This window comes from Apostichopus japonicus, chromosome 4 (assembly GCF_037975245.1).
Source record: "Apostichopus japonicus isolate 1M-3 chromosome 4, ASM3797524v1, whole genome shotgun sequence".
NCBI lineage: Eukaryota > Metazoa > Echinodermata > Holothuroidea > Aspidochirotida > Stichopodidae > Apostichopus > Apostichopus japonicus.
Genome location: NC_092564.1, coordinates 24,362,868 through 24,378,116, shown reverse-complemented (window position 1 = coordinate 24,378,116; position 15,249 = coordinate 24,362,868). Strand labels below are relative to the sequence as shown.

At 37.0% G+C, this 15,249-nt stretch overlaps 1 protein-coding gene across 1 annotated transcript in view; it reads left to right on the top strand.

Moving 5' to 3' along the window:
- The window catches only part of LOC139966891 (uncharacterized), a 40,128-nt gene that overhangs the window by 14,759 nt on the left and 10,120 nt on the right, over nucleotides 1–15,249 (top strand). Inside the window, exons 22-38 of the mRNA XM_071970351.1 lie at nucleotides 316–444; nucleotides 646–780; nucleotides 1,307–1,429; nucleotides 1,755–2,000; nucleotides 3,660–3,788; nucleotides 4,137–4,253; nucleotides 4,665–4,787; nucleotides 5,396–5,527; nucleotides 6,033–6,161; nucleotides 6,547–6,663; nucleotides 6,859–7,020; nucleotides 7,486–7,605; nucleotides 7,898–8,143; nucleotides 9,203–9,337; nucleotides 9,456–9,584; nucleotides 14,062–14,187; nucleotides 14,678–14,790. Of these exons, the coding sequence (XP_071826452.1) occupies nucleotides 316–444; nucleotides 646–780; nucleotides 1,307–1,429; nucleotides 1,755–2,000; nucleotides 3,660–3,788; nucleotides 4,137–4,253; nucleotides 4,665–4,787; nucleotides 5,396–5,527; nucleotides 6,033–6,161; nucleotides 6,547–6,663; nucleotides 6,859–7,020; nucleotides 7,486–7,605; nucleotides 7,898–8,143; nucleotides 9,203–9,337; nucleotides 9,456–9,584; nucleotides 14,062–14,187; nucleotides 14,678–14,790 (2,411 nt within the window). The remainder of the gene's footprint in view (nucleotides 1–315; nucleotides 445–645; nucleotides 781–1,306; nucleotides 1,430–1,754; nucleotides 2,001–3,659; nucleotides 3,789–4,136; nucleotides 4,254–4,664; nucleotides 4,788–5,395; nucleotides 5,528–6,032; nucleotides 6,162–6,546; nucleotides 6,664–6,858; nucleotides 7,021–7,485; nucleotides 7,606–7,897; nucleotides 8,144–9,202; nucleotides 9,338–9,455; nucleotides 9,585–14,061; nucleotides 14,188–14,677; nucleotides 14,791–15,249) is intronic.

Genomic DNA, 15,249 nt, shown 5'->3' with positions numbered 1-15,249 from the left:
CGCCCACATGTAGGGCTAAGAATGGCTTTAACTAGCCTTAACAGATAATGACAATTATCACACCAGTCTCGATTCGTATATGCAAAACATCTTAAGCACATTTGCGCTCAGACAATGTGATAGACCAAGGCTATACGGGAATACTTTGTTCATTTTTACAAAAACAACAGACTTGTTCATTTAATATGAATGCAACAGATGAACCAAACGTATCATGTAGCAAGAGAAATTAAACCATGAACGCAAAAATATCTTTAATATTTCGCAACTTGTTTAGGGTGTTTAATATTTTTTCTCTTACTTCTTTCTTTATAGACACCGATGAATGTCTTGAGGCACAATTCAATACATCATGTGAGCAGCTTTGTGTGAATACAATAGGCAGTTTCAGTTGCGACTGTTACCATGGATACAGGCTACATCCGTCAGGAAGAACATGCATAGGTTTGTTAAATATTAACAACTTTCATTAAGTTTAAAAACAAAAAAGAATTTCACTGTATATATGTTCTAGTGTTAAAAAAAAAAAACTTGAAAATTAATTACACGTGTACGTATTGAACAAGCGTAAAACAGAAGGTTTGGTTTGTTTGCATTTTGTTTATTTTTATGTTTATTTTTGTTTACTGTTCTTGTTTTATGTAGATGAAGATGAGTGTGACAGCGGGGCTAATGACTGTGACCCAGAGTTTGCGATTTGTCTGAACCTACCCGGATCGTATAACTGTACCTGTCTAGACGGATTCGATAACGTGTACAATAACGGTAGTTCATGTGAAGGTTAGTTTTGCCATTTTTCATTAATGATGGTAAAAACAAATGCAAGGATAATGGATGATCTCAAATATATTTAAAATACGGTTTTTAACAATTTATTTACGTATCAAGTAAACCCTCGTTTTGAGGGCTTCATGCATTGATGCATATTTCACTCACCCTTGACAATGAATGATCATAAAGATATAATCTTTTTTGTTTAGTTAAAGAAAGAACGGAGAATAATATGCATATTACATTAGACTAAACATATAATCTGCACAACAGAAACTTATTATGAGAAAGGAAACCGAGATTGTAGTTATAAGTTATAGCATGCAGTTCTCAGAACCGGACGTGTTTGTTGGTCTACATTTCCTAGTTTGTCAATTGCATAAATAAGTATAAGAACAATTGCATATTGCTATCATCTCACGTTATGCCGTACATTTGTCTTATGTAATAACGCTCTCACGACCTTGTTTTAATTTTCTTTGCGGGATCATTATTGTTGCTGTTTTTTCATATGTTTTTTATATATTTTTTTTAGATATTAATGAATGTCGGGAGGATCAAAGTGTTTGTCACCCTCAGTCCATCTGTACAAACATTATTGGATCCTTCAGCTGTCAATGCAGAGATGGATTCGAAGGAAATGGAGTTATCTGTGAAGGTCAGTTCGAGTTACTTCCTCGAATATATTGGAAACAATTCTAAACAATATGACTATGAAATGAACTTTAATGTTTATCTATGTAGTTATTGTGAATGATTGATGATAGCTTTGATTTTTAACTTAAAAATGCTCCCGAAAATGCCGTAATCAGTTGCTTTCAGCTATACATATATTTTACGGCTATATATATTTCTAGAAATTCCACAACCAAATTAGCTATATGACTCTGGAAAGGCCTTTATTAATATTATTACTTGCACATTTTTACATGATGTGTGTCGCGAGAATAATTTCTTAACTTGTTTTCTACTAAACTTTACAGACATCGATGAATGCTCTAGGGGAATTGGCACATGTGATTCCAATGCATACTGTGTTAATACATACGGCTCTTATACGTGCGTATGTAACGATGGGTGGCAGGGTAATGGTACCTTCTGTGAAGACATCAATGAGTGTTTCTATAGGACTATTGGTTGTCATCCTAGAGCAGATTGTACAAACACTCAAGGAAGCTACATATGTAAATGCCCAGAAGGATATGAAGGAAACGGAATCATCTGTCTCGGTAAGAAACCATGCATTAATTAAATATAAGGGATAATGTGTTTAACGCGAGACACTTTTCCTTTAGTAGTACACGGACATTGTAGAATGGCAGCAGCAGTGTGGCTTTCATGTTATATCCATGCACCCGCTATGATAGGCAGTGTCCGATTGGCTTGCTCAGTGTTATTTACGGACCTGACTCGATCAATCAAAACTATAGAAATTAAATTGGTCTGTTTTTTTTCTGTTGCACAATCACATACACATTGCACCAAACGCTGTTTGAAAAGCAAAGGAGGAAATATTATTTGTTATAAATGGAGTAATATAAGGCGGTGGCTAAACTATATGAAGTTAACGCACGATGCACCTTATAATTATAATATTAATAGGGCCTAGTGCAAAACTTGCGAGATGACAGGTAAGCCGCTCACTCGTAAAAGTTTAACTCAGCTACTGTCATAAAGTTTTTTCTATTCTTCCTTTTACCGTCATCATCAATGTAAGGGGGACTGGGGCTTAAAGTGGATCAGTTAAGTTGCTTAGATTTCGTTTCTACGCTCTACATAACTTTGGTGGATTGTCTTAAAATCCTTTTAAGCCATACGTCGGATGAGGCTGGTATCATTGTATGCAATTGTTCGTCATGCAAACCGTCATTGTTCCACTGTAAACCGACAGCGCTTATTATCACTTGAGTTTGGAAGGGGTAATCCTCGAAGCCATCTCAGGAATCCTTATGTAAATTTCCTTTCTTTGTTCTGCTATTATTGTTCAGTAGGACTACAATGAGTGCACAAGTTTGTGCAGTATAACCATTAGGCTATGTGTTGTTGTGCATGTACAGTATGTACGCAGCCAGAAGCTAGGTCTTCTGTGGATATACCGTAATGCAGCACGTTGCATGCAGCAGCCATGTTTTTCAACATCGTGTAACTTGTTCATGATGTAAGTTTGTCATGTTGTAACTTCGTCATGTTGTACTTTCTTATTTTGTTAGTTTGTCACGCTGTACGTTTGCTACTGAGCACATTCTCGTGTGTCATGCAGTAATTCGTCTTTTTGTAACTTCTCTTCATAGTAATTAAGTTCGCCATGTTTTTTAGCCTAATGTTATTACTGTAATGATATGACACACTTACAACTGCGTGTATAGGCCTATGTCATCAGTACTTCGTTTTGACTGTTCCTATAATTGTCCAAATAATTATAATAATAATAATTGACCAAATAGCATTTCAATATGTTTTATGAAATTGTCTAATCCAGGCAGTGATAATTTTGGTTTTCTAATGTCATTCAGTGTACCCTTTCCACACGTTTCCAAAGACAACTTCCCTAGGAATATTCAAGAGGTTCACCAAAGCATAAGTGACGTCAACTTCAGGTCAACTTATGGTGCACAATAGCAACATAATTATTCCTTATACACAGTTTAAAGGCGCCCACATCTTCATAATTTTTATGTGTAGTCTTCGTCATTCGAACTGACTTAAGTGATCATGACCGTTCTAATTTTGAGGCTTGTTCCGTACTCAGTGAACAGAGCCCGAGTTTGCTTACAAAATTCTTCAAGATCTATTAAACAAATATCATCAATGACTTATGTTTTATTAAGCCCATGATTATTCATTTTGCACTTCTTTCATGTCTTTTTATTGATATTTTGATATTTTAGATACTGATGAATGTTCAGATGGGTCTGCAACTTGCTCCGGAGGGTTTTCCTCTGAATGCCTCAATGCCGTCGGCAGTTACACATGCAGGTGCTTAGAAGGCTATGAAGATGTCAACGGGTCCTGTCATGGTAAGCAACACATGGTTCTATTTTACTGAATTAAATTTATTACAAGATTACCTGTGCAGATTTTTAACAGCCAGACTTCAGGGCACTTTACAAGACAAACTTGAAAATAAAATAGGTCATCGAGAGGCAAATATGTTGAAAGTACAGATATGAACAAAATTTTGATTTGGCAGTCATATATATATTTTTAATGTCCCCCACTCTGGGCCACCATGCAAACCAGAGAAAACTTTAATTTTTTTTTTTTTTTTGTATTGCTCAACCCATCTTAATAAAATGTAACTTTGCGCTGATCCTCAATCATGTAAATTTATGTTTTTAATAAAAAGTGTAAATTTTCTGTTTCAGATACAAACGAATGCGAGGATTCACCATGCGCTGAAGAGGCAGTCTGTACCAACTCGAATGGTTCCTTTACTTGTTCTTGTGGTGAAGGATTCATGGGAAACGGATACTCATGTCAAAGTAAGATTTATTTCTTCAAAGTTTAAGACTCTTCTTATATGCATTTTGAAAAACTGTCTCATCTGAGTCATCTCCATCTGTGCACTTTGTTGTGTCATCAATATAGATTTTGTGCTTTTTGTGCTGCAAAATAAGTGATTTTTTTTTAAATAATCCAAATTTGTTCATAACGTCTTTTTGCCTCTGGATGATAGCTCTTTTTTAAGTTCATCTAATTTGCAAATATCTTGATGTCATCAACGATGCCATTCAGGGTATTGTATAGTGCTTTTTGTTATCATTTAATGCCTGTTTTAGTGATTTTTTACTCTTGTATGATATCTAATATAATTGACTGGTCACTTTTGATCGAGGGAGTGCCTCAAAAGCAGACTTGATGATGTAACATTTTCTTTTTTGTTTCGCACACAGATATTGATGAATGCACCCTACAAAGTGACAACTGCACCCAAGTTTGTAAAGATGTATCTCCAGGATTCATTTGCGGTTGCTATGACAACTTTGAGCTCCAACCAGATGGAGTCACCTGTACAGGTACAGAATTAATTATGTTAACATTTGTTCTGCATAATTTCATTTTGATAATAAGACTGGAATTCATAGGTACAGATGTGACTATAAGAATTAAGCTTAGGTGAAAGAAGAATCAGGCAGTTCAAATAAATTGTCCCTAACAAAGACTTTATTGTGAAAACTTTAGATTAAAACAGAAAACTCTGGCAACACCAAATTGCAATTCTTAAAAATACTTTTCTAATGCATCATTAACAGCGTTTGATCCCATGACCTTCTCAGATAAACCGTTCCTGTTCATTCAAAACCCTCTGTGAAAAGCACTTATAGTTTTCAGGGAGAACATCAAAGTACTAGCATAGCAGTCACAACAACTCATTTGGTATCATCTCTTCATTCATACCAAAGAAAATATAAAATATTGAAAAGTATGCCTCATTATATAAATTCAGCTTCATGTGTGAGTATGCATCATCATTTTGTATGCTGCTTAAACTTGATCTCAGAATACAGTAATTGTTCTCTTGAATGCCTAGTATGCCAATTGACAGTGTTATGACATTCTTATTGACATTGTTATAAATAATATTTGATGTTCAATACCTCAATCATATTTACCGATCTCTCAGCTGAGACATCCTGCGCCAATGAGAACCTCTGTGTGAATGGACAGTGTTACTATGACGACAGTACAGAAGAGGACACCTGTGTCTGTTTGGCTGGTTATCAGCTCTCTCCATCTAATGCTACCATTTGCCAAGGTAGGAATAAACAACAATTTACTTTCTTTGGCTTGAGCCTTTGCAAGATATAATAGTTTTGAAAATGGGAAAATAAGTAACAATTATATGAAAGTTTAAGATAAGTAGGTATAATCTAACAGTGAATATTTCATTGAATGTGACAAACTGTTACACACGAGGCATTTTTTACAATCCCTGTTTAATCCATCCATGTGTGCTAGGTATTGTTGGCTTCTCCTAGGTGACAGTATGTTTTAAAGTCTGTTTCCTCATGCAAAATATTCCAAGTCAAAGAATAACTAACAGAAATGCACAAGATCGTCATGGTTTCCATTGAAACAATCCAAGATTTGTTGAAGATTCTACAATGAGAGACAAGAGGGTACAAAATGACGTGATGAATTGATTACGATTACAAAGGGTCATTCAAAATATTACCACGATTAAGAATGCATATTCAGTCTATGGTAATTTATGGTAATTTATTTGTAAGTAATGTATCATTCTAATCCGTATTTCCTAGACATCAATGAATGTGAGCTCGACAACAGCTGTGATGCAGACATTGGTGTCTGCAACAACACCTCACCTGGATATACATGCTCCTGTAAAGCAGGCTACACCCTAGCTGAAGATGAGAGAACGTGTCAAGGTAATTAAATCAATTCTCTTCCCACAAAACCAGTTAACCATCACAATATGAGAGACCCACAAATGGTCAATTTAAAAGGTCTCTTTCCTCCTCCCTGCCTGTGTTTCCACCCTTAGCTTGCCTTCTATTAACTTTGTCATCCACAAGTCTATAACATCTGCCCTTTGAAATCATCTCCCTCCTCAAACCAACCCCCCTCTCCTCTACCTTTACAGAAAGGAAAAGAAACACTGTTGCTATGGGAACAGAATCTAATTCATGTTTAGGTACTTTCCAACAAGGAAAACAAATCTAATACAGTTAATTGCAGTTAATGACAATTTTGAGAAAAATCATCTTTTCCTAGTTTTAATTTGATTTATTTATTTTGATTGTTTTTTCTTAGATATTGATGAATGCGAATCATCTCCCTGCTCTGTGTTTGCCGACTGTACAAACACACCAGGCAGCTATCTCTGTGAATGTCAGCTTGGTTACTATGGCAATGGAAGTAGCTGTGAAGGTAAGAAAAAGTCTATGGCAGGAAAAACTTGATATACAGGCTATTATTCCCCCCGAAATAAAAATCATTTTACCCCTAATGTGTTCACTGTTATTTACCTTAATGATGATTTTGTATTATTGTTACTCTTGGTAATTTTTTAGACTATATACCTATATATATTAAGAACGTCGATTTGAATTTTATTCTTCCCAGATATTAACGAGTGCGAAGTTGGCGAGTCCACATGTTATTCCAATGGAACCTGTGTATTAGAGCCAGTCTCTTGTGATCAAAATGCACATTGTATAAATACTAATGGATCTTTTGAGTGCTCCTGCAATGCCGGGTATCGAGGAACAGGGCTGGAGTGTGTTGGTAAGTTGTCACTCGTTTTACACGTTAATAATTCTAGAAATAGGATTATTTTGCTTTCTTGAAGCCTGATGTTATTGAAATGGCATTTTACATTAACATTCTAGTAGTGAGCCAATTGTGATTTTACAGTCATCTGATGAATAATTTTTAGAGAATGTTAGCAATTGTTAAAGAGGACATGTTTGTACCCCCTTCCCCCCAAGAAGAAAGCAAAGAAAGGAAACCAATAACTACACATTAGTGGCAGTTAATATTATTGTTTAATAACATTTTATAACACATGTAGTCAAAGTGGCTACATATTATGTATCACTAAGGTTTTGTTAATTTTTAAGTAGATGAATAGTTTCATACCAACTTTTCACTACTTTCATCCACCCACTCCCCTCCCCACTGCCTTGAGAGGTGATCCTTGAATCGACCAATTATAACTGATTAAATGAGATTTTATCTTTGAATCCATAGATATCAATGAATGTTTTGAGGAGTATTGTCACAGCAATGCAGACTGTATCAATTTGGAAGGCAGCGTGAACTGCACTTGCTTCGCCGGTTACCATGGAGATGGCATCTCGTCCTGTCTGGGTAGGTCATTAATTATTACAAAAGAATGGAAATTTTTAGATTCAGTCAAAATGTTGAGATTATCATTTAACAATTTGTAGCAACATGATCATTTAATTCAACATTTTGCAACACTGCTGACATCAGAATTGTTTGGCAGCAAGTTGATAAATTGCAGTAAAGTTGCAGAAAAAGCTCTTGCTATTTGGCATTTGACCTTAATGTATTTTTCTGTGCATGGTTTCCCTAAAGATCGTTGCTTTTATAACTTGGCCTATCGATATAACTTAACAAGTACGTCTCTTCGCTGCAGATATCAACGAATGTTTGGACCACACAGTGTGTAATGCTATGGCTGACTGTACCAATACCAATGGATCCTATATATGTATGTGTCCAGACGGGTACCGTGGCAGTGGTGTCAATAACTGCACCAATATTAACGAATGCCAAGAGAACCTAGATGATTGTGATATGAGAGCAAGCTGTGTGGACACGGACGGGAGCTATAACTGTACGTGTGGTGATGGCTACACTGGAAATGGAACCACATGTGAAAGTAAGTTATGTCATTTCACAATTCGTCTTGGTATAATTTCACTTTTGTATGGGAACCCTCATCAACAGGTGTAATCACCAACACAGATGTAGTTGAAATGGCCTGTGGTTTGGGTCAAAGGCCGAATTAACCCATAGTGCAGCATTTGCAGTTATAAGGGTATTCAAGGAGACCTACTGTACCACATCTCTGCCACCCGAACGTCAGATGCAATAGCATAGATCTACACACCCTCTATTAGAATGCTACTGTCCACTACAGTTACTTGTCCCTGTCTCCAACACCCCCTCCCCCCACCACCTCCACACCCATCTCTACTTAAAAGGAATCAATATTAGAGAAGACTTGTACCCAACCATCATCTTTAACGTATATGACAAAAATCTTTGTGAAGAGCAACTCCCTCAAACAGCTCAGAAAAGCCTTGTTCTGTTTGAGAGATAACCTTGTCACGTCTGGAAGCTGTCATTTTGTGAATTTGTGATGTCATAGTGCCACTAGGATCTGAAACTGTTTACATTCTGTTTATTTGTCGTTTCATATTTACAAGGTGAAAATATTACTGTTTTGAAAATGCCCTCATATTAGGTCATATTACCAGCTTCAATACTTCTGATACAGCATCTACAAACCAATCTTCATTATTGAAAGTAAACAGCGTAGTAAATCAATCAAAACATAAACAAAAGCATGTGTCGTATTTAGACTTGATCAAGTCCTCAACCTTGCATGTGAAGAAACATTAAGTACCTCCCAAATGGAACAACAGGTTGTGACAGATGTTCATGGTAGTTTTCACTATTGCACAGATCAACATTTGGGATTGTGTCTCCTTTAAATAAATGTCTGGTGTTTACGGGTTTTGACAAACTAATCGGCTACTGAGGCTGTCACTTGATAATGTACTTTACTTTTTAGTAAGATCGTTTCCAAAACCTACGTAGCTATCACTGTCATTGCAGAAACCTTGCTGTTAAAGTCCTCCAAACTCTTGCCAAATCTTTGACTATGTACATATTGTCTTCTTAACTTATGTTTATCTTTGTAAATTTTTCTTAGATATTGACGAATGTTTGATCGGAACTAACGATTGTGATGAGTTTGCCGAGTGCGAGGATTTGGATGGGTCCTACACTTGTCGGTGCATGGAGGGGTACTTCAGTGACATCATAGCCAGAGAGGGAACATGCTATGGTAAGTAAATTACTGTACAATTTCAGAATAAACTAACCTCACAAATATGGAAGTTAACACTTATGGAAAGTTAATAAATTGATATTATAGCTAATTAATTTTTAATTGATTTTCCTAGATATTGACGAGTGTTCGTACGGTCTGGCAGACTGTGACGATAGTTCAAGAGCCTCGTGCACCAACACCGAAGGATCGTTCATCTGCCAATGTAAAGACGGCTTCATGGGAGATGGCTATAACTGCACAGGTCAGACTTTAACATTTCTCAGAACTTGACTACAGTGGTGTTCCGTCGAGGTTGACATGACCGTCCGGACGCGACGTTTTCAGACGTTTCCAGACACTTTAGGACACTTTAGGACGTTTTCTGACACCTCCGGACGGTCGGACGCTTTTGTACATTTTACTCCAACAATATTCACTTTTAATCCGGACGGAACATGCGGTTTACTGCCTACTTTTTCACACCAGATTAAATCGATCTTCTCAGTTTGTTACAATAGAAGTTACAATGGTGATATGTCCGATTCTGTCCGATAATCCGGACGTTTTTAGCCCGACTCAAAGTAACAAAACAGTAAGGATTACAGAGGAAAGAACCCTTTCATTTCAGAAAAGCGTCATGTGTCCGATATTCCGGACGCTTAAAGCTAAACTATGTTTCTATTCAAAAGCGATTTTAGAGGCAGTTCTATTATCAGCCCGCAAAACGTCTGAAACCGTCCGATAATCTGGACGGAATAAACTTTCAGTACTGGGTAGTATTTCTGCTACAAACAAAGTCAAAGGTGATACAAGTTTGAACACAAAATAACTGTGAAGAAATATATTGAAGTAACGTCATGTTTTGACAAAAGCATGCAATGTACAACAACTATTTACTAACCTTTTGAAACAAAAATTCAAGCAGAATGAGTGGGGAACAGTACCACGAAATAAGATAAATAACGACATATTGATGATAATGGCCATCGGTGTCGGGCGACAACCAACCATTCCCACTATGTCTTATCCTGGTTCTGAGTTGCTTCCGTTCAACAAAAATATCGTTTTACCTAGGCTCAAAACGTCGGCCAAAACATTTTCAAAACAACGGTACACATGAAGTAATCCAATAAATCCCAGACTGAATAGCGAATATAAATACACTACAGCATCGTTACTTTATTGTTTACCTCCTCCTGCCGACACAACCGAAAATGTTTAATGTTTAATATGTAACACGGAGACACGTATTGAACCTTTTTTTAAATAATTTCAATGATGTAACATGTCACCCCCGTAGCTCCTTCAAAGTTGCTTAGCTTTTTATTGATAACGCCGAACGTACCCCCATTACCAGACACACAAGGCGCCACGAAATGTAACACTGTTTAAAAAGTCGGAAACATCTGAAAGTACTAGTAATATGCAAATATTACGAACGTTTTACCCCTATAACGGTGTATTTTTTCTCACCGTTCAATCGTCCGGTTATTTTCCTTTTTTTCTTCAATGGTTATCAAAGTTTGTTGTTTTGACGATTAGGAAATGTTTTTCGCAAAATTTGAACATTTTGAGAAACAAACCCCAGGGCGTAAAATCTCGCGCACATACTATTACTTCCAGGAATCCAGGGTAAAGCACGTTGCAGCAAAGGTTGAGCTCACTCGCGCTAAGCAAGGTACCTGGGAGACTGCTTGGGCCACCCCTCCTCTCTTACGACACGGGTTAATATAGTGTTGCACGTTTTCTTGGCAGTTTGCCAGAGTTTTAACAACTCCTTGTTAGGTCAGAATAGAATGCAAATTAACAGGTGTCAGGCTTGTGAGCAGAAACCAGGACATGACCTAGATTTCCAGGGTAGTCAATACTTTGTGCGCGCACCTGCAGTTGGGATATTTAGTGATCACGTTTTTTGTACGCATGACATGGGAAAAAGAAAACCTCAAATGAAACTAATTGTTGGACTACGTGGATTTTACTCTTCTGTATTCGATTACAACTGGTTCTTACAATGTCAAGTTAAATGGAGCTGGTAAGCATCTTAGCGCCATTTTAAATTGTGCTCGAACACTTTTGTCATGTCAGTCTGTGGATCCTAAATGTTTTTATTTGGCAAACGGACATTCAAGAAAAAAGGTCATGCAATTGGAAACTGTTTTCCTACATTCTAAGAAGTATAAGTTTTTTTACGTAACACCTCTTTTTTTGTTCAAAGTTTTGTTTTAGCAAGGCCTACTCAAATCAACTGAGGGAGAACAGGATGTTCAATGAAGGTTTGAACAGTCGGAAAATGTCAATAAAACATATTTTCATATGAAAGGTTCACCGTTTTGCGCCAAATTCTCTGCCTCTTTCTTACACGCACGGTTATAAAAAATATAAAAAAATAACACGCTATATTAGGGCCTTTGTTTTTTAACATACACTTCCAAAAGAAAAGCATGCACAAACATTGGAAAAGCAACCCACACCTTTCTTCCTTCATACTCGACGTAAGATATTATATTATCACGTTCGCACATGGATTAAACTAGTAATCCGTACACAAAAAGAAATTGGGAGTTCCCCACCATTCCATGATATTGGAATAGAGCAACCCCTTCAAGTTCAAAAGTTCACAATGAAAAGTTTTTAACTATCAACAAGTCACCACGTGTTTGGAACTTCAGGCAATAAGAATGAAACATAGGGGCTACGTAAATACGGGATTATAAACTACATACATAAGAATAGTACAGATTTATTCCTATCGTTAATCGGCTGTTGTTTACTCCAGAAAATAAACTTTCAATACGTACAATATCAATCTTTCGTACAAAAAATCTTAAAAATTAAAAAAGTGGCGAAATATAACTATAAATGACATCGTGGAACCCCCCGCATTAATAAACGAATCCATTTCATTACAGCATCAACTCTCAAGTACCGCAAGCAGTGTGTACCAGTACCCTACCCTAGGCTATTATAATATACAGTCCCGTGCGAAGATGGATTTAAACTGGATATACTCCCTGCGGTTTTGGCTCAAAATTTATTAAATCGTTATAATTATTATAACAGAATGAGGTGAAATGCATAAGGGTAAGATTTTGTACATGGGAACCTTCGCAATCATCGTTTGAAGGAAAAATAAATAACGAAAATTTCAGAATAACTTTGAAGTCCCGTAACATGCTGAGCCCAAGTAACGTTCGATATTTCGTGTAGCCTAGGTCACGTAGTGCACGTAGGCCTATATTGACCCGCAGATATAGTGGCTGGCGGTAAATCGGTAATAATAGAGTTTAATGTGCTAATTTAATGGTTCACATATGATGTTTTATTGTCGGACACGTCATTTCTTTTCATTTTCCCTTTCCATCCTTCATTCTTCCTCCCTCTCCATGTTTGTGCTGTCTGTTGTTTTATTTTATTTTTATCTCTGCTCCAAAATTTCCCGCGAGTGACAAAGATTTTTTTTTATCTCTGCTCCAAAATTTCCAGCGAGTCACTAAAATTTCCCGGGAACGAGGTTCCTGTGTTACCTCTTTTTTCCTGGCCTGACTGTATTTTTCCAAGTAACCTTTAAAATATCAATTTAGGCACAGAGCTTCGTCCGTGTCTCGTGTCAAAATGGACGAGACGGTACTGTACCACCTCGCGGGGGAATCGAACTTTGAACTTAGCACGCTTTTAATAATATTTGTTAACAAAAAGTGCTGTATGTATTTACCGATATTAAATTGTCGTATGACAGGAAAAAATGTTCCTTGGTAGCTGTAAGTCTCAAAATAGTAAATGATAGTGAGTAAATATTTCTGCACAGTGTTTTTTCAGTGAACTTGTAATCCTTACAGGCTATTGTTATCACGCTGAGGAATGGTCGCGGCCGTGTGACCGCAAATGCTCTAGATAAACACTCCACTCTTTTGTTACTATTGGGCTAGTAAACTTTACATTGGACGTTTTCGGACGCTTTTGGCTTTGAATACTGGGTATGACGGTTTTTTTTATAACCGGACGCTTGGACGGAACCAGACACTTTCTGACACTTTCAGACGTTTTCAGACGTTTTCGGACGTTTTCGGACGTTTTGAAATCGGACGACTAGGTCAACCTCGACGGAACACCACTGTAGATAAAAGTACTTTACCTATCGCATTTAAAACAGAATCAGCATTGCAGTTGGGAAATGTAGGAATAGAAAGTTGCTTTATATGTGAGTGTCAGTTAGGATAGCTTGATTGGAGGTGAAACAATATAGAGCAATAAAGGTGCCAGTAGTCAGCTACCACAAACCCACACATTCCAACTGGAATCAGTAAATGGGTCATCTTAACCCTGGGTTATCTTCTTACTACATGCACGTGTACGTAAATGATGAACCAGTTGACAGTCAGAAGATGATCACCATCCCTGCTAGTAAAGTCATGAAATGTGAAATTAAAAATGGCACAATGGATCAACACCTTTCCTCTTTAAAAGGCTCGAATCCAGGATTCTATGTAGGAGGGGGTGTGGCCAAGTGGTTGTTAAAGACTCCTTTTTGATCTGAGGTTGAAAAGTGGGGTGAACACCCACCCAGCCCCCTGCATCCCCACATCAATTACAGCTCTGACTGACATCTATATTACTTTATTCAAATACAAACTGGGCTTGAAACTGCAACAAATAACTACAACTTCTTGCTCTTGCAAACTGTTCTCTTTACGATGATGATGGTGATGCTAATTGGTATCTATATATCTTTTTCATGACAGATATCGATGAGTGTGCCAGCACCATACCATGCCCGACAGAGGAGAACCAGAAATGTAGTAATGTGTATGGATCTTATGACTGTATCTGTATGACCGGTTATTACAAGATTAACAACACGTGCTCTGGTGAGTATCCAATACAGTTCTGTACTTGAATCTGCCGTCTTTGATCCTAGCATAGTTGTGTTAAATGTGCATTGCTTACTGTAGGTTGTTATAATGACATTATATTGATAAAGTATTTTTAGAGTTCTTCAGTTTTAATGCTGAGCATAGATTGTGAAGTACAGCTAATAAACAGTTCACTAATGACAAGCATAATTTTGTGTCTAAAATTTGATTCAGAATTTTTAATGTTTGATCTGGGCCACTGTAAAGAAGCATCTTTAAAATATTTTATTTGTGAATGCCCCAGACCAACATAGCTGGGGGGAGGGGCTCATTGGTACGTAGTTGCCCATAAATTGATACATAGGTAATTGTTAGTAGTAAAACAGTTACGTTTTTTCCAACCAATTAATATGAATATTGAAAACTATTGTTAGCCATTTTAATTTATTTAAGAATTTATTTCAAATTATTATTTTTCTTATCTTTCTTGCTTCCTTTCTTGCAGTTTCCAAGTCGTTCACCATGATGGTCATTTTTACTGATATCAAGGGATGGAATGTCAACTCTCTATTTGACTTGTATAATCTCTCGCAAATCTCCATTGAGCTCGGTCAAGATGTAAGTCACTCTGTTTCTTCAATGTGAGCTTCAATGTACCCCATCCAAGCCAATGTGAGCTTCACTGTACCCCATCCAAGCCAATGTGAGCTTCAATGTACCCCGTCCAAGCCAAATGTGAGCTTCAATGTACCCCATCCATGCCAAATGTGAGATTCAATGTACCCCATCCAAGCCAATATGAGCTTCAATGTAGTCCATCCAAGCCAATGTGAGCTTTAATGTACCCCATCCAAGCCAATGTGAGCTTCATTGTACCCCATCCAAGCCAAATGTGAGGGTGGTGAATCGTTTCTCTTACAAATCTACAAGGCTTAGCATGACTATAATATGCTACTCAGAAAATCAGCAATGACAATTTGTGTAATACAGACAATGTAATACAACAGTTACATTGGTGGTTATGATTTTGTTTCAACATGTATTTTGTGACGTAGTGTTTGTAAAAATACTTGTTTT